Below are 21,691 nucleotides of genomic sequence, written 5' to 3' on the forward strand. Positions count from 1 at the left end.
TGTGTGTGTGTACACAAAATATTGTGCACTCTGCCAGTAAGCCAAGGAATAAAAGCCAAATCGTCTCTGTCCGAAAACAGCATGCTGTGTAGTATGCAGTATGTTAGTATGTGGTTTCCGACAACCCTGGTCTTCTTGCACAATATACAAAATGGCTCCTTGAATGGTTGTTACACCACCTTGTCCTTGACAATTCAGTTAGTTGATGCGACTGACATTATCCCCCAAATTAATTATTCAGAGCTTTTGTGGTCCATTTCTTTCAATGACTATTACATTGTTCTAATGTAATCATGCCCAACTAGTTCATAGTGTTTTTAATCAAGTTGAATTGTTTGATTACACTCTCACTGGTAAGCAGGTTTCTGAACTGGTCCACAGCCCTCCTCTGAGACACAGATGAGTAGGCAAAAATGGTACTGAGCATTAGTGAGGACCAATTATATGAAGATAGGTTGAAAGGGGACCGTTTTGAAAAAGGTGCCCCCCACAGCTCCTGTCAGGGGTCCTGCAGTGACATGGCAGTGTCCAGTATCAAACCCAGCACATAGCGATTCACATGTGAGCACTCTAACCAACTGAGCTACCCAGCGACACAGCATGCTACTTATGGTTCAGACAGTACTGGATTTGGTAATGGATTTAGTGAGAAAGAAGGAATATAACCAAGCAAATGTAACTATCGTTTCAGGGAAACTTCTAAAGAGTTGTACTTTTGGTTAAAGGTTGGGGTAGGTGATAAACTGCTCACAAAATGTAAGGAAACTTGAATTTAGGCCATTATATCTTCCCTTTAATAATATGTTTTATATAATTTTAATCGTTGATTCGTCACCTTTACAACGAGGTACAGCTTCTAAACATCGGGAATTCATGGAATGAGCAACACAGGAAAATGTGTGGGTAGCGCCGAACAAAAATGTGCCAAAATGGCCCGTTAGACTTTTCTGGTGGAATTCACTCTTGTTTTGTCACTGTTCAGTTGGTATTCACCTTTGTTGCTTGGAGCATTTAAGATTGCACTCTCCCACAGTACTAAGGACAAAATAAGGATAAGAAAAAGAAACATGTTGGCCATACACTTCACTCATTTTACACTCAGTTTCAGGGTCCTCAGTGCGGCAAGAGTGAATAACCGGTCTTCCTGGGGTGTTGTCTTTGGGGCGCTCACTTTTGGGTCGGTCTTTGACTTCACCAGTCTCACGGAACTTAGTCCTAAGTTTGGATATGGTACCAGGACTGACACCAAATGATGCTGCCACTCTGAATGCTGGAACACCAGCCTCAAGTTGCCCTATTGCACGGGCCCGATCCTGAAGGGACAAACGTGGCATCTTCCCACCAGTTTCGCTTTTTGGAGAATCCACAAACCCAACAACCTGCAGAAATCATGCTCAGGTGCTAATTTTAATTAGGCACACAACTGAAGCCCATTGAATGTCATGATATTGAATGTCAGCAGAAAAGTCTAACAGGCCATTTTGGCACATTTTTGCTCGGCACTACCCACACGTTTGCCTGTGTTGCTCATTCCATGAATGCCCGATGCTTACAAGCTGTACCTCGTTGTAAAGGTGAATAATCACAGATAAAAATGATATATAACACTTTACTAATTGGTATTAGTAAAGGGGAGATATAATGGCCCAAATTCAAGTTTCTTTACATTTTGTGTATTTGTTGTTAAAATAAGTGTTATTTCACTTTCAAAAAAACGTTTGGTCATTTTATCGTCTACTCAGGCCTTTGTGAATCCCCCATACACCATGTTAAATTCATCGAAAACACCCGTCCTTGGTTCTGGTGACTCACCCTGCCCTCCTAATGCGTGAGGGGGCCGTGTTTTTCCGATTTTTCTTTTCATTTATTGTATTTTATTTTTTTATTGTATTTTGTTTTTTTCATTTTCCCCAAAAAAAATATAAAAAATAAATGAAAAAAGTAATTGAAAAAACACGGCCCCCTCGCGTATTAGGGGGGCGGTATGAGTCACCAGAACCAAGGACGGGTGTTTTTGATGAATCTAACATGGTTAAAATGGAGTTTGAAGTTACAATGGGTTTGTATAGGAAGGGGGCGTGTCTGATAAAATGAATATCAAATATCTAAATACTGAATCGAGCAACTTAAAAACTGTCTGGGGGGCTCACAAAGGCCTGAGTAGACGATAAAATGATCAAAAGTTTTTTTGAAAGTGAAATATCCCTTTAAATAGCTCTAGTACACATTGCTATAGCGTGTTTGTTCAGTTACAGGTTCAGCTCTTTGGTAAACTGAAAATGCCTTTTCACGTCGGGATACCAATGTCTTCCAATCAGGAGAGAGACCTCAGGATACAGATTTAACAAGTGAAATTAGCAGTTTAATTTAAACCCCGTACTTGGTTGACCGGAGTTCCTCAGGGCTCTATACTCGTGTGACTTTTCCGTTTTCGCTCTACTTTAAAGTATCTTCACCGAAAACCGATCTACAGTATAAGGTTGCAACGCGTTGCAAGCTTGTAGATCTGCTATTTTCTGCGAAAGTTTCACGCAGAATATGCACGTTGGGGTTAAGTGGTCAAACATGTCAGTGTTCATTTAACATTTAAGAGTGTAGCAATGTAACTAACCACGGGTCCATTTGGCTACATTTATTCACTCAAGAGTCACAAAAGAAACACTTTTTTTGCCATTGAATGCCATTGAAGACTAGACATGAGAAACAGTTCAACTTTTGTTAATTAAGTTTTCTGAAAACAACCACACAAAAGACACTGAGCTCCATTTGTAACAGCCCTCCGCTTTATTGAAATACATCGGAGTCAGGTTAATATAATGAGTTGTCCACATAAGCGTGGCAGCCAGTTCCATACATTATTTTTTGTTGACCTTACACCTTAAATATTTTTTTTGTGCAAAAAAGAATCTACATCCCCTGTAGTGGGTTATCCTCAGTGAAACGCCCAAACCGTTCAAAAATGAGCCAGTCCAAGTAAAACAACAAACCGAAAAACAAAAAATGATTACATCTATAACATGCAAAACTGTACAAATTATTACAAAGCAATCCTAAAAAAAAAAAGGAAAAAAAAAAGTGTAATATGATATGAAAGAGCAAAATAATATTGACGTAGTTTAGATAAGACCTCACTGAAATGCAAAGGCGTTTGATTTTTGTCGTTAATTTTTTTCTTTCCTTTTTTTCCCTACATTTTCTTTTAAATGGTTAACCATTGTGGCACCAGCCTGCAACTGGGGTCAAACCACCTCTCACCTTCACCCTGGTACTAGTTCATATTGGATTTCATAAAACACCCGTCTTTTATGCTGTCTCAAACCCTGGTCAACATCTACAACACTACAGCTAAATGTATGCTCTCTGCTTTCCTCCATCCCCTCTTCCCTCCCCTCTCCTCTCCAAAGCCTCATCACGCTCATTTTAAATCATCATTACGATGAATAAGTTCATTGGTTTTAGACGTTTCCTGAGTTTGTTTCCTCTCTCGTAAAGGTGGGATTTCATTTTCCATTACAGTATAAAATACTTAGCCAAGCTAAATAACATGGCCAAGGTATTTCTCCTCATCCTCGCTTAATACACTCTACAGATGGAAGTCCAGCCAGCAGGTGTGGAAAAATGAGTTACAAGCTTAAAAAAATAAAACCATTCATAAAGAGGTGATTGTGTTAGGAATAAAACCAGCTTTGCAACTCTGAATGGAATATATCAATATATATATCTCAATATATATCAATATAAAACTATATATAAACACTTGGAATGGGGCATCTAGGGCAACGTAGGTTGCCATTCAGCAGGGGAATAACACTGCAGTGCAGCTTTTGGAAAGTTGTCATTATTTGGCATTTGGAATGAAACCCAAATTCCTTTCAAATCTGTTTCCCTTTCAAATGTCAGAAAACCTCTAACTAGAATGTACTGTCTTAAGCAGGGAACAAAAGGGCGGTTGGTACATTTTCAATCTCCAACACAGACAGAAAGAGAAGGTCCCTTTGTTTCAGCAGCACTAATCAACAACATACATCAAAATGATCTGCCAAAATACAAATACTCTCGTAGTGGTCATGTCAATTACCAAGTGCAGCAGTGATTTTGACACATCTAATGTGGAGAAGGAGAGAGCAGGCTGCTGCTCTTTCTCGCAACAACTGGAAACTCAAATGTGACATGTTCAGAATTCACTTGCTCCTACAAATCTCAAAAGCACTTAAGAGCCCTAAGACCCCCGGTGTGGTACCTCAATGACGTCATTTTCTTCTTGACATGTTTGCCGACAGTGCTGACTGCCAAAAATAACGGATTCTCAAATTTAAAAACAATCCTTGGCAGTCGACACTGTCGACAGGCACGTCTTACAACTATAAAACAGCCTTTACTTGAAGTGCATCATCAGGCAGAGGCATATCATATAGCTACATTCCCACTAATTGACTATTATCACCTCAGAAAATTGCAGACATTGCCACATGTATTAGAGATCATGATAAATATGAAATCTTAAAGCCACAACGTACTATAGTGTAGTATACCATAATAACATCTTATACCGTAATGCCTTATGAGCCATACTTCAACACATCTGCTACCGATGCGTGTGTGAACCTGTGATGATACTGAAAAGATTAATGGCTTTTGACTGAGGCACCTTGAGGAACTGCCATATCAATGTTAATGCAGACTTTTTTCACTGCTGTTTAAGATACTCAAAACAGAAAGCCCACGATGTACAGATGCAATGATTAGCGTTGAGGTTACTGGACAGTATTTCACACAGTGCTGCCTGCATCAGCACGAGGGAGAGAGAGAAAGAGAGAGGTCTATGACCATTACAGAAACCAAAGTGCTGATCTTTTTGTAGCTTCACCGTTTTCAGTTTTGTCCATTTAGTGTCATGTCATTTGTTTTTATGTCCTAGTGCTGACTGAAGACCGGAGTGAATCACTCTTAAACTGTAGTGTCTTTTTTCATGTCACTCGTCCAAGACATTCTTTAAAATATGCTAAGGCCGTCAGAAAGAAATAAAGTATGAAGACCAATCAAGTTTTTTTTTATATTTTTGGTTATAAAACAAGTTTTCCCTCCAAAGTCTCGTCTACGTCGGAGGGACTGACCTAGGGGTTTCTGAGATCCGGAGAACCACAAGGGAATTCAGGACACACACACACTTGAGGGTTGATGGCGATATACAAAACTCCAACAGGACCCCCATCCTCGCCACCTGGAAGTCAGGGCCACGGACAGGAAGAGGGAGAGGGGAGGGGGCAAGGCATTCACCGCATAAACCACTACTTGTGAACATATGTGTGTGTGTGTGTGTGTGTGTGTGTGTGTATAACACGCGTCCGCGTGTGCTGAATATGTCAGCACGTACTGTACATGTGTAATTGGATCTGCGTGAAAACACTATTGCTTTGGATAAAAGCACGTTCACTCTACGGCATTGGGCAGTAGTGTTCACCCATATATGAGTTTTTTCACTCAAACACAAACCAAAGTGGGGGAGAAGGGGGGGAATGATAACACTCGACAATGCGTGTCATACATACAATAATAATAATAATAATAAAAAAAGACAAATCTAAAAGCAATCTGTAAAAAGGAAAACAGGAAAGTGGTTTAAAATGGCTTTTGTGTGAATACAACCCAAAAAAAAAAGATATCACTCTCATAACAAGAAAAAAATTTAAAGGAACGAGGATTTGTTTTTCGTCTCTCATGTATTTTCTCTATAGTATTTTCCTTACCATATATTACTCTCTACTCTGAACTTATGTACATTATTGTGATGGAACTGGGGTGTCGTAGATAGGTTGGTCTGGTTGTACAGTGGTGATTTTTGTTCTTTTTTTCGTTTTATTTTTTGCAAAACTGAAAAGGTCTACGCTACATGGAGGAATGGTCCCAGAATGTTGGACGATGATGTCACTCACGCTGGCCCAATGAGGAGAGAGTAGCATAAAAGGAGCCGTGATGATATCATATTGAATGTTCCCTCAGCTTCTATGCGCATCTAAGTCGAAGATTCTCGAGCGACCAGAAGCCGGCAGGGTCAGCTAAAGTTATAAACAACCCTGCCCCTCGTGTTTGCTTATTATCGCTGCCTATAGCTTTTTGCTGATGGTAAACAAATTATAATGTCACTGCACTTATATCACTTTCATGAACAAAGAAAAAGGAAAATTAACATAATTGCTTTTCTTGTCTCCATTATTTTTTTCTTTTTTTTGTCACATATTCAATTTCCGCAGCTTCGACCGCCTCCGACTAACATCCAAAAAAGAAAGCGGCACACGGAAGTAAAGGAGTTGTGGGATAAAAATCCACTCTTTCACGCAGGGCCACAAAGCGCCTCCCCTTTCCTTGTCTGAGATTGATAAATAAATTAAAACATCGTCCCCTAAAACCCAAAGGGTCCTATGTACAAATACAAATCATTTTCGTTTAGTAATAATCCTCTTCTTTTTCGTTTTGTAGCATCTTGAGGTTTGGAGGGTCTCTTGAGTGTGTCGAATCATGGGAAATCATGGGGGGCTGCGATCAAAGTACTGTCAACAAAGCTCAGCGTTTTGCTTAACGTGGCTATTAACAAAATTGAGCCCATCGAGGTGGGCAGCCGTTCGTACTGTAATAATCATTCGTATACTATACGCCCCTTCCTAATAAACACTTTGAACGCGCGCACACACACACACACACACACTATGTAAATGGACACGCCCTCTCTCAAGCATACAAACACACCGCTCGCAAACACACGCTGCCACACAATAAACCATCTGTTGAACACAAGACAGCCTGCACCCCAAGATTTGCCTGTAATTCTCAGAGATGACTGTGCCTTTTCCCTATGTTGGTGTGGACCCGTCTGGGAGCTGAGGTGGGCCAAATAGGACAAAAAGTTGGTTGGGCAAAAAAAAGGTCAAACTGAGACAAAACAGCATTTCTGAAAGGGACCAGTGGACAGTATGGGTGCAGTTCTCTGGGCAGTGGGGGGGGGTTGGTTTTCTTTTTAGATACGATAGGCTGAACCCTAGGGGAACAGGGTTGGGGTTGGGGGAGGGGCTCAGGAGGGCAGAGTGGATGGGGATTGGAGTCCTGTGCTGTCAGTCTGTTAGTGAAGTGTGTGGCGGGGGCTCATGTGTCCCAGGTCATGCGGTCTGTGCTCTCCAGTGAGAGGGACTTGGTCTTGTGGGGGGAGGCCGGGCTAGGGGGGCTGCTGAAGGTGGAGCTGTTGGAGGCCGTGGAGTGGCGCGGAGAGTCCGAGTCCTGGAGGAGAGGAGAGAGGAGTAGAGGGAGAGGAGAGGGAGGGAGAATAAAAAAAGATAATTAGGTCAGTTAATATGCAATACTGATCCATAAGGTTCATTACTAAGTCTAGGAAACTAGAGTAGAATGTATTTGGCAAGGGCTATCACATGTAATCCAATAACACACAACAAGTACAATACACGTAAGCATGGTTACTTTCGAGATTAAATTATCTTGTTTGCACTAACAAACAACTCTCAGTTGGGCTCCCCTGGTCATTGCAAATCTCAAAGAGCTCTGTGCTATGCGCTGTATGTGTGTGTGTGTGTGTGTGTGTGTGTGTGTGTGTGTGTGTGTGTTCCTCCTTTCAACCAGAGTCAACAATTGCTGCCATTCCGCATCATAGTGTTTGACTGGCAGCTTGTGTATTGCACTGACTGGCAGCTTGTGTATTGCACTGTGCCCCAACAGTTCTAGCACATTCTACATCATCAGTCCATTGAGCAGCTCGATTGACCAGAACTGATTTGAAGAAGGAAAAACAAACACATAGGCAGGGGTAGTAAAAATGAGATGGGGTGGGTTGGGGTGAGAGGTAAGGTTAATACGACAGCAAAACCAGGCTTAACCTCTCGTCTCACCCCTCCTTGTTCTATTTTCAAGACATCAGCTTCTGGCTAAACTGGCACAAAGCATTACTGGACAATCATGGGACTGCTATGTAAGCTATGCCAATTATGTAAAGTATGCCAATGTTGTATGCCTACATATGCCTATTTTTCCAGTTCAGTGATATTTATGTATGTATGCGTCTCTTTACAGTTCAGTGATGCTTCCTTCCGCTAGATCAGGGTTTGTGTAATTATCGCATCTTCATAGACTACATTACCCCAATTACATTTGGCTTCAGGGTCCAAATGGAATGAGAGGTACTCTTGTGTCTCGGGTACATTCATATAGCCAAATCAAATTAATTAGCCAATTTAATTTCTTTTTATAATTGTGACTTTGATGTTGGGTTCAAAATCCTCAACTCTGATTTGATTTTGTTATTTTAAGAGGTGGATTGTTGTTGTGACACATTCCTGGGGACACAATGATATAAATACCATTCTTTCGAGTAAACGCTTTAAAAAGAAGATTGACATTTTGAATTATATAGTTGGTTATTCTTTCACTTTTCAGGCACTTTTGACATTATGGGGGAAAAGGCTAACCTAAAATGGTTATTTAGTAATGTAATTCTACATTTTAAAGTGGAATTTTAATGGTCTCTCAAGCCAGACAACTATTCCACAATCTTTGAATGCTATATGAAGTCTGTAACTACTCTGTAACTTCTGAAAGCCAAGAAAAGAAAAGCGTTTGTAATTTCTGTTCTCGAAATATTAAAAACATATCTTAAAAATATATTTTTAAAATGTCCATTTCTGCTAAGTTACATTATGTGTCCACTAATTTTATTGACAGGACGAAATTACACGACTGCAAAGACAAAATGGAAGTGGGGTGGGAGGCGGACATCCACTGTAGCTTCTTAACATTTTCAGCGGGTCCGTTACAGACTGTATGACAAAAGCATTTGAAAATTGTGTGAGTCTGTCTCGACTCGAGAGACTAGTAGAATTTTAACTAACTGTTCCATTTCTAGTGGGATATGTCTTTACCACACCGTGACAAGTGCCTGTTGGTGATCATTCCACAATTTACCAAGAAGTACAATACAAAATGTCACAACGTCCCTTTAAAGATCAATCGAGAGATCTGGGTGACTGGACATGCATTTGAAGCAGGGTTAAAGGACAAGTCCGGACAAAAATAACATACAGTAGCCTTTTTTCCCTACTTATATTGATCCCAAGTGACTGACCATGGGGTCTATTTTCAGAATTGCCCCTGTCGTCCAGTTTCCCCAGCAGCCCTCATAGAGTAGAGCCCATAAGCATATCGCTACTTATGCTATTTGTTGCGGTCAAAAGCGTTTTTTCTTTTTCATGAATCTGTTATTAGTTGTCATTACACACACATCCATGCCTTGGTTGTCCAACACGAGCCGCTGTAGTCTGCTAAACAGACCAAGGGTGTATATAGTGTGTAGCAAAAAATCCTAAAGGGGCGTCAACATGTGTCACTTGGTAGCGACCCCAGTAGCGAAGCCAGTCATTTGGGATCAATATAAGTAAGAAAAAAGGCTATAAGTTATTTTAATACGGACTAGTCCTTTAAATCTCAGTTCAATTGGGAGCAGAAACCATCTAAACCCAGACCATTGCATGCATGTTTCTTATGGACAAATGGCAGCACCTGTCTCTATTGACTCCTAATGTCATCTTATGGTCTCATTTCAATGGCTACAGTAAAACTAGTCTACGCAATGCACATGTGATGTAAGCTGGCTGATCTTACAACTTGAGGGCAAAACTACAGTAGCGGCTCACCTATCACAACACAGACAATAAAGTGCATACAAACTGAGCCGGAACAGGAAACGGGTATGCCACCTTCTGGAAACCCGGGACTACAGTTGCAGTATCCTAGCCTATTAGTTCCAATAGCAATTTTGATGGAATGTTTGCTTCTCAACTCGGAGTAGCACCTTGATTGAATATGTCCCCGCATTGATGACTGTGCGTAGATTGACCTAAGATAAACTGAATACCACCCACCTATATTGCCTTAAAAAGTCAACTGTAACATGCTGACTAAGTCTTTTCCCTCAGCATTGTCCAATCGAACACTGCAAAAATCCCCAGTGTTAATTGGAAAAGTGTAAAAATGGAACAAAATGTGTGGATCCATTTGGTTCCATTTGTACACTGTCAAGAGTTAAATTAAATGGGGTGTAAGTGATGTTTCTCAATCAATTCAATCAATGGAGAGAGGGGGAGACCCCTATAACTGAAGAACCACTCTATACTATACTGTAGCACAGATTGTTAACAGAATATAGAGCTTTCACTTTCTTTTTCTTTTCTTTTAATGAATAAATATATTTAGCTTTTTACAAAAACATATCACTTACATCCCCTTTAACATTGACGATTTGACTGTCTACCAATCCTTGAACATTCAACTGCATAAGGGAAATGCACAAGGATTCTCCCCAAACCATGTAACAGTGCCACAGCGCCATCTAGCGTACGCTTTCCAATGGATCCCATCTATAATGCAGGAGATATTATTTCGTGACATTTCATGGATAACAGCACAATCAACGTCACTTCACGCCAGGGAGAATCCTGTGTAGTTATTCTGCAGAACCAACTATTTCATTACCAATAGATCCATAGCCTTATGTCCTAGATGTGCTCAGAATTGTACAGTATTTTGTTTTCATGGTTCAGAAACATGAACAGGCCACCAGGGGGCAGTATGGAAGCAGACATGCTGGGTGACTTGGGCGGGCGGGGCAGTGGTACAAAGTACAAGTAGGTAGAATGGCTGAGTGGCAGCGTGGCACCATTCCAACAGCGGCAACACAAACCCAAGCCAATGAGGCGAGACGGGCTGGGTGACATAGACAGGCCATGTCTGGGCCACAGAGATGGAGCAGATCAATGGTCCAGGCTCCCATGAAGGACAGGCTGGTGACAAGTAGCCATTAGATGCTGCTCACAATGGCATAATTTGAAATGATGCAGGAAGTGAGGCGTGGGGGAGGGGTGGGGCGTGGCGCCGGTGTCAAAATTCGCAAACCGTGACCGTGTGGGTGCGTTTATCTGCGTGTGTGTGTGTGTTTTAAACATACATCATGCTGCTCTAGGAGTGTCTGCATGTGAATAATGTGTGCCATTGATATGCTGCATCTGTAACGCCTACTGTATGTGCGCGCATGTTCAAAGCGCACAGTCAGTGCTCCCACCACAGGCTGGTGAGGTGATTCAGTGCGGTTTGCGAGGTTGTTTTGACATTACCTTCATCTTACTAAGCAGGGTCCTTAATGCCCTTTTCAGATCGGGGGTCTTCTCCGATGGTGAAACCGCCTGCCACTGCAGAGGAGAAGTCAAGACTCAACGCCCAGCCCAGAGACAACATGCCGGGGTGGGAGAGGGCATGGCAGGGCGAGGTGGAGGAGGGCAGAGAGCTGGGTCGAGGGTGGAGGGGGGGGGGGGGGGACGATAAAATGGGGCAAAATGGGGCGCAATGGAGAAACCAGGGGCCAGGCATGGCGGGGCTAAGGGGATGCTGGGGGGAGCCACAAAAATGGAAGGCAATTCCAGAAGCCAGTTGAGGATGCGTGGGTGGACAGGGGTAGACGTTGCCTATAACCACCAACTCTACCCTTAACCCATTAACTGCCAGAGGTATTTTCATATTTTTTTAGCCAGTGCCAGAGTTTTTCATTGAAAAAAAAAAAGTACTCAGGAGCCGAGATACAGAATTTTTTAAGTTTAAGTTTTAACAAGGAAGTGGATAGGAGTCTAGATCTTCGAAAAATCATATCTCCATGGTCTTTGGGTTAAATTGGATTTTTATTAATTTTTTTATTTTAGTTCACGTAGATCTACGCGATTGGCACATGGCGGCTTTAAATAGGTTCGCGTAGATCTACGTGATTGGCAGTGAATCAGTTAAAGTCTACCTTTGATCCCAGGTGTTTTCCTTCTGCAATTAAATATACTCCACAACCTTAGATTATATACTGGAAACTTTTATAGGTGGCAATGTAGCTAGGTAGCAATATTACAAAGTTATAGAAATTTAACTAAGACACGGGGCAAACAAAAAACTACAAATATTATAAATTGTCCCGTATAAAGCGTAATTGTTGAAGTCAATCTGGGCAGTGTTACTGTCACCACTGCCCAGTGGTAAGGTTTAACCTTTACATTGTATTCATTCGCACAGAAAAACATTAAAAAGTAGGACGATTACACTGTCCAGTGCATGAAAAACCTTCTGTGATTTAAGGCAATTAGCTACCCATCTAAACTCCTTGGCTCTGCTTTCCAAAGGCTCGGAAACCAGAGCCACTACTAGGGATGAAGGCAAAGTCTTAGCTGGCCGAGCTATGTAGCGCTGCTATTGAGATGTGACATCACAGGGAGACTAACCAATCAGTGAGAGGGGTTGGGATGAGGTGAGAGGCCTGCACGCAGAGGTTAGGATGTACAGTATGTGGCAGATGGGACACAAGGCAACAATCTGATACGTCTGTCAATTATCTGACAGGCTAATGCGCAAATTCTACATTGGTATGGCTAGGAAACCTGTTACTAAGCAGCAAAAGCATTTTAGGACATCAGCGACCTATCTAAAGTGCTTGTTGGGAAGATGAGGAACATTTAACAGAAATTCTTGCAGCTTAATGCAGCCGGACAGACCATCAACTCTGTATTCAAATCAAATAAAAAGGCATCTACAAATCAAATAGAAAAAACAGCCATCAGATGCTATTAGCACTTCAACTGCAGTACAGTATTGTATAAAGTATCGTAAAGATCAATGGAACACATTGTGACATTATCACTTTCAGCGTTGTGTTAGAGTTTGGTTCACACTGCTACCCCGTGCTATTGCGTGCACCCTATTTGTACATTTTGTAGGTAGAATAACACTATTCAGCGCTACGGTACACACTTACTGCTGGAGTCAGCTATTCATAATGTGTAAATGCGATTTCGGTACAGGACAGTGATTCAGAAATAATCACTCACCTCTCTGTCGAACTGGGAGAGGGGGGCGGCGTCACAATCCATGCCCCCTCCGGAGGACAACGAGCTCTCAGAGGGAGAGGTCATTGTCTGGCGCTTGGACCCGTAGCTTCCCCCCGACAGCTCCCTACGCAATGCACTGCCGTTCTGGGAAGACGAACCTGGAGACACAGAGAGAGACCAGACAGAGAGAGAGAGAGAGAGAAAATGGATGGGAAGTTAACAGGAAGAAAGGGAAAACGGAAGGAGATATGGAGAGTGAGAATGGCAAAGTGTGTCTTTGAACGTGATACTGTACTTTGTTTTTTGAGAACACGTTCCTTGAGCTAATTTAACTGGCCTCTAACTCTCTCTAACTGGTTATCCAATGAGAAATGGGTTAAAGAAATCCTTCTGAAATGAGGACCCCACATATTTTCTTCGAGACACCACATGATTAAATTGAACGTATGGCACTGAAGCGACTTTAACTGAACTCTACTGAGAAAGGCTTTGTGGTTATAAAATACTCACGTATGCCCAGTCCACTACTGGCGCTCATGGACCGGCCCGGTTCAGCCCGGTTCTTGGTGATGGAGGGGATGCTGACTGAACCGCTGAAGCCTGCACGGTTCTCCTGAAGACGTACGTTCTGGATTAGACACATACAGAGAAGGGCACACGTACACACGGTGCAGTGCAGGGAAGAGGAGTGAGGAGAGTGAAGAGTGAGAAGAGTGGGGGGAGAAAATCACGAGGATTCATCACCACACTCCAAGTGAAATATAAAGTAAGTGGGTACGTGCAGTGTAAACAGAAAAATAGGTATCATTGAGAATCATCAAAAAAGAAAACAATGCAATATTAGACTTCTGTGAATGGATGGAGAAAAATAAATCTTACACAAGTCACATGTTTTTGAGATTGGGTTAAATTAAAAAGATCGGGGTGGAAACTGAAGTAGCCATCTTGCTCAGTGGATTCCATTGTCTGCATGCACCAACTCACAGGACAGGCAGACATACCTTTACATACACACACACACACACACGCTACAACTACATAGTTCTGGCGTGCATTTGTACATTTAAGCCCAGCTGTATAACATGGTCAGTTCTATGGGAATCGTTTATTGTCCATGTGTATATGTGTGCTTTGCACCACTCTCTCACAATGTACAGGGAGGGGGTTAAGTATGCTGTGCGTTTTTTAGTGTGTCTATTTGCATGCAAGTGTCTGAGTGAGTGAGTGAGTGAGTGAGTGAGTGTGTGTGTCTTCCAGGGAGTAGATTGTGTTGGTGAGTGTGTGTGGTGGTTGGCGTGAGCAATTCTCCTACCATAGGGAGGTCTTTGAGGATCTGGATGCCGTCACCTGGTCCCATGTGGGCCACGTGGTTAAAGTTGGTGGGGTTGGAAATCAGCTTGTTCCTCATTTCTGGGTCACGCAGCATCTCTCTGAAATTAGAGCACACATAGAATAACCAGTTCAGCCCCATTTTATACTTTGCGGTACAATGGTGTCGCGTGGCGATAATAGCCAATCTACAAGTTCATAACGTGTTGCATCGCAAACACGTTATGAGCTTGTAGATCAACTATTTTTGCAATTTAAGCACAACTACAATGGCATGCCCAAAATAGGGCTGCCAGGTTGAAAGTGGAAAAGCAATCATGCAAAGACCTACATAGATGCTCATAGAATGTGTACAGCCACAATACACACACACACACACACACACACACACACACAAACACTGGGCCGGGTGCACCAGTGCACAGCAGAGAGGGGGAGACTGAAGGAACGACTGAAGGAACATGATACAGGGCGGCAGCGGCTCAGGAGGTAGAGCGGCCGTCTTGGAATCCGAAGGTTCCAGACTCGCTCCTCCTGGCTACGTGCTTGAGCAAGACACTGAAACCCCAGCTTCTACCGATGAGCAGGTTGGTGCTTTGCATGGTTTCCTCCGCCATCGGTGTGTGAATGGGTGAATGTGAAATACTTTGTAAAGCACTTTGGAGAAAAGCGCTACATAAATGCAGTCCATTTACGCGCCTGCAGACGGTGGTGGTGGAACACAAATCTTGTATGGGGGTTCCTGGCACTTGACATGAAAAGTTTGAGAACCACTGCTGCAGTTAGACTAGTTTGCCCACCTCCTCTGCTGGAGTCTCTCTTCCTCTGGAACCCTGAAGGAGAAGCGTCTCTTGTTGTTCATGCTGCGCACCATCTGCTTCCTGCTGTTGTCTGACGTCTCCGGGACAACCAACTCGTCGCCCTCTGGAAAGTTAGCATAGTCGTGACAGTCAGTGTGCATATTTACACAACCTGATGTAAAATTGGTACATTCAACACGATGTTGATCTGTGATGCGGATTCTCTTAAATAAGTAGCGAATTACGTTTCCTGGAGTGATTTCTCTCAGGTCAGACACCCTGAGGAAGGCCAAATTGTATGGCCGAAACATTGCTGTATGTACCGACACATTTTGCTACAGTAACATCTTTTTTTGGGAGCCAAGCTGTTGAAAGGATTTTCATTTTTAAACTGTTACCTATCCTGTCCTGCACCACCACATTCTTCCTTGAACCAGTTATCTCATGTAATTACAGGCATGTAAATTCTTCAAAGTTAAAGTCACTGAAAACTATGCACCTTGTAGTTGCGAGTCTGGAGAGACTTTGTGAGAGAAATTTGTGTGTGTATTAATCGTAGCATTTCTCCTTCTTAGAGAATGTGGGTGCAAGTTCTTACCAGCCATCTTGTTTCTAAAATAGATGAGTCGGACTGTCTCCAGCCCTAGCAGGTTCAGAGAGCCATCGATGTTCAGAGGCCGCACCTACCGGGGAGGTAAGAGATGTCAAAAGTTAGCAAAAATAAATAAATACATAGTTAATCTTAGGTCATGCACTGTATTTGCATTTGAGGAATTAACACTCTAAATCTGCATCTTATCCCTTTGTCTCAGTTTTTTTTACTAGCAGAGTTAACTAGGTCATGAGCAGCTTATTGTGGCAGAGCAGTTAACTGAAAATCTGTGAGACAATTTGTGAGACCTTTATGTCCACCAGGGGGAGCCAAAGATAGCCTGACAAAGTTTCAGTCTCAAACAGGCTTCAAAATACTGGATTTAATTGTCTTGATTATGATAAGGGATGAAAAAACTATTCAGCTACTGCACATTTTGCACCTCATCGCAACATGATCAGATTCTTTAACCTGAGTCCTATCGTTCAAGTTGTGAGGAGATGTGACATATGATAACAGCCAGCCTGCATAAAATCACTGCTTTTATGAAGGTGAAGAGATTTGGTGTAGAGAGAAAAAAGGTGGGAGGCTAGAATAGACCCCTGGCGGACTTCGATCAACTCATTATATACGGTTTAAGTGGTTAAACTCCTGTTTAGAATCTAAACTCAAAGCATACGATACCACATAATGAACTGCTTAGCCTTAGTATTGAACTATTCCTGTATTTGTGACAAAGCTTGGATGAGCCTGTTGCGAGACGGACCTTCTTCAGAGGAATGGTTTGGATCCACTCCATTGTGTTGACGTCAAACACATCCACCGCATTCTCACTGTACACTGACAGGTAGGGGGCGTTGTAGCCTGGAAAGAGAACAGTGCATGTCAGCAGATTGTCAGCTACAATGTGCTTTTGGTTTGTCTTTTTGCATATTCCAGTTTCTTTAAATATTACACACAGTTACACAACCAAAAACATCACATATCACTGACGTTTTGACCAAATGACCTTTCAAGTGACGTAAGTGCTACATTTCATGCGAATAATACGTTTTTTTTAAAAACCTTATAAAGTCAATGCAAGCTTCCACACCAGTTTCGCGGAGCGAAAAAAGCGTCTTTTAATTATTCGGAACGAGTCCGAATTTTGCGTATATTCGCCGGTGTGTAACCGCCTTAACACCAAAGACTTCAGATGACCAAGCTCCTCACACAGTCAAATCCTCATTATTAACCCATTTAGACCTGTTGTAAGTAACCTATATGTCTTTCTACATTTCAATCCGGAAAGCATCCGTGTCATTTCATGTTTCCATTTGCTACAGAGGCTGAGAAATAATTTCTTTAGTGAACATGTAATGTTTCTGTAATGTTTTTCAGAAAACCTCAGGCCTCAGGTCTAAATGAGCATCCATTTGTAACTCAAGAGTGCACAAAATATAACCAACTTGTACACTCTGAGTTAAATTATTAACATTGAGGCTAGATCTGAGGCCGATTCTAAAAACGGCTTCTATGAAAAACTTTCTATTTAAAAAATATATATATATATATATCGTCTCTGTCAGATGGAAACCTCATATGTCCAAAAGTATCAAAAGTAGCAGATCTACAAGCTCAAAACTGCTACTTTTGTGTGACACTATAGTATGATCAAGTTCGGCGTTCATTTGCGAAAAAAAAAACAAACATATATTGGAATATGGAGATAAGGGGTTTCTGCCTGACAACAGCAATACATAGCAACAACTAAAACGACACAGGCGCTCCCAGCTTGAAAGCTAGAACAACGTATAGGTGCAACAGGTCTAAATGGGTTAAGTAGCTTAGCCTTATAGCATAGAACAGGGGGTGAGAGAGGTTTGAACTCACAGGCAGCGATGGGCATGGCCGGCCACATGAGCTCCTGCTGCCGCGACCGACGGCCCTGGGAGTCCACGTAGACCCCGATGGCGCCGAAACACAGCAGCAGCTCCTTACTGGAGATCTCCACCGCACAGAGGGCGTCCAGGCCCTGCTGGGAGATGAAGGCCAGGGTGTGGTCCTCGTGATGGAGCAGGTGGACCGGGGACACGTCACCATGGACACTATGGAGTTTATCACAGCACAACACGAGTTAGAAATTGAAAACGTATTGTCAAAAGTCAATCGCTGCGAAATTCAGCGCCGCATAAGGAAGGTAGGATTCAAATACGTTCCAAGAAATAGTTGTATTCTTTAGACATTAGTTAAGACTAGTCTATAAAAGTCTAGTCTATCTATGGAAAGGAAAAATCTACCTGTAACGGGTGAAGCCAGCCTGGTAGCCCACGTAGAGACGCTCGCTGAGAAGACCCATCCACTGGACTTGCCCCGGGGCCTGGAGCTCTCGCAGCCGGCGGTGACGTTGCTTGCTCTTGTTCACCTGGAGCAGCAAGGGGCAAGGTGAGGGAATTTTAGAAAATGAGGATTAAATGTGTGAGACAGTTACACAAAGCTGGACATTGTAAATATACTAGCATGGCGACCATCAAGTTTAACCACCAACTAGCGTTCCTATTCTGGGTATGTCGTGATGGGAGAACATTCAGCAAAAATAGCAGATCTACAAGCTCACATTGTGAGCTTGTTGGTCGGCCATTTCCAACCAACCAACCTCACCTCATAGCATATAATCTGCCTCTTCATGGCCACACAGAGGCAGGTGAGCGAGCTGTTGCGGACCGGCCCGGACACAATGGACGTGCAGCCCTTGGTCTCCGCCAGCTTGAAGGAGTCCGTCTCACGGCCGTCCAGCGCCTGCGTGGGGAAGAGGCGCACGTGGCGGTTCCTGCCGGAGATGACCGCCAACAGCTGCTCCTGGAGGATCAGGTCTATCTGGTGCACCTTCTTATTGTCCCCCACCCGGATGATCTCTGTGGGTCAAAGAATGTAAAAAAGTGGTTAAAACCACTCAAACATATGAAAGAAAACATAGATGTAGGAAGCGAGGAAGAGTAGACGAAGTCGCCAAGCAGGTCTTACCATCTTTGGTGACATGGATGACATAGAGGCCTTCTTCGTTGCCCAGGGCGACACGCTCATGATCTGAAAGTAGAAGAGACGTTGAGGCGGCTCTGGTTCAGTGCCAGTCAGGAGACAGAAAAGGACATTCTGTACAGTAAAGTCCATCTAAATTAACAGGGTTTGGTATTTTAATAACATGATAGAAGGTGAACTGCTATATAACTACCCTGAAGGTGATTCTCTCTACACAATGTAATTACTCACTTTAACCGGGAATCATGAATTAAGAAATAATGACAAATGCAATAGGCTCAAGATTTAGCTGCCTTCTAAATGGATGCCCTATTCGGATAAAATAACGGGGAACAATGGATTTATGAGCTACTGACTGCCACGGGATACAGGGGAAGTACGTGAGGTACGAACAATAACCTACTTTGTTCTACTTTCTGTAGCTCAAGTGTAATAGAACCAAATTTCAACTTGGGAAAGCAATAACGTCTTTTCTTACTTATAGCTAAATAATATCACACCTCTCTTTGCATCTATTAATTTAAACTGGTAAATGTGTATGTGCACAGTAAAATCCACAGTGCTAAATGTTTACCATTTGTAAATCTGAGTGTACAAATTAATTAGCTTACATTTATAAGTTTGTACACTGTAATAAAAATCAAAGCTGCAATCTGCAATTCATAAGATTTATGTCCGAACCCTGGGTTTGAACCGGGGTCTCCAACTCAAACATCTAAAAATGTTGCCAAGTTAAGACGAATAGGGACAATAGGGTTCATGCGGTCAACGTACTCCACCACACAAGTTGGTTACAATAACGTCTTATTCACAAAGAAATGGTTGTCGGGTGGAAATGTCCAAAACGGTTACTTTTCAGGATTCAAATTCAAAAACATCAAAAGTAGCAGATCGGCAAGCTCAAGACGCGGCAGATCTGCTACTTGCTTTTGTGTGACACTGTACTATGATGGAGGGCATTAATTTACGAAAAAACACAAAATGGAGAGGTTTTTGTGTTTAACACATTGAGTGCCAAAAACGGTCCGGACCGTTTTTGAGAAGAAATATTAAGTTTTTTATTTTTTTATCCTTCACAGCACCAGGAGATATCATTTTTCGAAGATTTAGACACCAATCCACTTCCTGGTTAACTTATGACTTCAAAAGCCTGTATCTCGGCTCCTGTGTACATTTTCTTTTAATTATGTATTTTTGACTATTTTCAAAACTATGCAACTATGGAACGGATTACCTAATGTTTTTTTCCCCCCGATTGTACGAGACCCCTGTGTGTGTAATGAGGGGATCACCGTGATCACTGAAAATATTTTGTGACTACTTGAAAAAGGTTCAAAAATTGTAAAAAATCCAGGCACTGTGAGTACCCTGTTTTAAAAAAACCCTGGCACTCAATGTGTTAACACTGAGGATTGTACTGTGCATGTCGTCTCTGTCTGGTGGAAACCTCATATGTCCAAAACTAGGATTCAAATAAAAAAATAACAAAAGTAGCAGCTTCACGCCGCGTTTCGAGCTCGTAGATCTGCTACTTTTTAGCGACGCTGAAGTATGATCAAGTAGGGCGTTAATTTTACGAAAAAAAAACACAAAAGGTTTCTGCCCCGACAGCAACAATGTTCTTGTTGCCCACCTATGATAGCAGCGGACTGTGTGGTTTTGATGAGGGGCAGTGTGTGGTCGTAGGCCTCCTTGGGGACGTAGACAAAGCGCTCCTTCAGTTTGTTCTTCTTCAGGATGCGGTGGAGCTCGTTGAGCAGCCCCACCCACTTGTTCCTCTCCTGGTCGCTGTCGGCCAGGATGAGGATGGAGGGTTTGTGGCTGCTGGAGGCGGACAGCTGAGACGCCGTCACCTGGGAAGAAAGGGTGGTAAAGGCGCATGTGAGACATGTGCTAAAAGTTGCATTGTAGTGTTCATTTAAAATCATCCTGTGGGCTACTGGTGGGCCGCGAGGGTATTGCAAGTGGGCCCCCAAATATTTGCCAAACGCTACGATTTAAAAAATAATGTCAAAAAAATGACATGGTATATAAAAACATTAACACTGAGGATACACTGTGTAGATTTCACATCAACAAAATAAAAATCTCCCCCGATATATCTACAAAAAAATAATTTAAAAAAATGACATGGTATTTTTTCTTTAATACTGATAAATAGCAACTTAAATTATCCAAGCCGGAACACAATCGATCGATTGATCATTAAAATCAACAGGCTCTGAAAATGCACGTGGTCCACCCATCTGACCAGACTATTGCAGCCGAAAGGCCGCCAACATTTTCAAGATTGGGCCCTGATCCAGAAAAGGTTGAGAACAACCGATTTAAAAGAGCAATAGGCAACATTCAGCCACGAGATGTCGCACTTCTACAACATCTCTGTTCTATAAGGTTCACTATTTGCCCGTCATGTCTGTAAGGCAGTAATAATGTGATTGCAAAGTGATGGATCTCTTACAAGAATGTACTGTATTTAGGGGAAGAAATACTATATAATATTATCCAACGAAAACACATGGATAATGGCGGCCGTCAGCTTACGGAGGTAAACAGTTAATCATTATTATTATTATTGTTTATATTATTATTTCACAATCATGATTATTTTAGGGGAAAGCAATATTTTGATTCCACACCTTTTTAAAGCCTCTGCGGGTGCATTCTTTTCCTTTTATTATAAGTTTACTGAGGATTTTACTGTGTGTAGAGAGAGCGAGGACATGAAACACCTCACAGGTTATGAACCAAATTTAAACTCAAGACATCTCAATTAGGTCTGTTCTTTCTTATGTGGTACACGTACCAACTGGCTGACCCACCACAATGCCCTCATAATGTTATTATTAGCTGCTCTTAATACTGCAGAAAGTGTGTCTCTGCAGTCTGCACCAATGCAACTTTAGACAAATCTTATTGAGAGATCGAGCTTACTCTGAATATACAGGGGACGTCCTTGCGATTAGCGTGGATAACATCAGACGCCAGAACTGAGCTGACTGAGAACTCCTCGTCCCTGGAGGATAGAACGGGACAGAGAGTTA

General features: G+C 42.3%; 1 protein-coding gene across 3 annotated transcripts in view; it reads right to left on the reverse strand.

The window, feature by feature from the left end:
• Positions 1–2,761: 2,761 nt before the first annotated feature.
• Positions 2,762–21,691, reverse strand: part of cdc42bpab (CDC42 binding protein kinase alpha (DMPK-like) b) — a 106,239-nt gene continuing 87,309 nt past the window's right edge. For 2 of the 3 annotated variants that reach the window (XM_080453728.1, XM_080453726.1), the window contains 13 exons: positions 21,582–21,663; positions 20,281–20,500; positions 18,633–18,695; positions 18,270–18,523; positions 17,909–18,033; positions 17,502–17,716; positions 16,396–16,493; positions 15,636–15,720; positions 15,038–15,161; positions 14,221–14,338; positions 13,419–13,536; positions 12,909–13,066; positions 2,762–7,269 (listed from right to left, as the gene is read on the reverse strand). In XM_080453728.1, the coding sequence (XP_080309854.1) occupies positions 7,138–7,269; positions 12,909–13,066; positions 13,419–13,536; positions 14,221–14,338; positions 15,038–15,161; positions 15,636–15,720; positions 16,396–16,493; positions 17,502–17,716; positions 17,909–18,033; positions 18,270–18,523; positions 18,633–18,695; positions 20,281–20,500; positions 21,582–21,663 (1,792 nt within the window). In that variant the 3' untranslated portion in view covers positions 2,762–7,137. The remainder of the gene's footprint in view (positions 7,270–12,908; positions 13,067–13,418; positions 13,537–14,220; positions 14,339–15,037; positions 15,162–15,635; positions 15,721–16,395; positions 16,494–17,501; positions 17,717–17,908; positions 18,034–18,269; positions 18,524–18,632; positions 18,696–20,280; positions 20,501–21,581; positions 21,664–21,691) is intronic. The other variant, XM_080453727.1, reaches the window with a different exon arrangement.

This window comes from Gymnoscopelus braueri, assembly GCF_963280865.1.
Source record: "Gymnoscopelus braueri genome assembly, chromosome: 16".
Taxonomy (NCBI): domain Eukaryota; kingdom Metazoa; phylum Chordata; class Actinopteri; order Myctophiformes; family Myctophidae; genus Gymnoscopelus; species Gymnoscopelus braueri.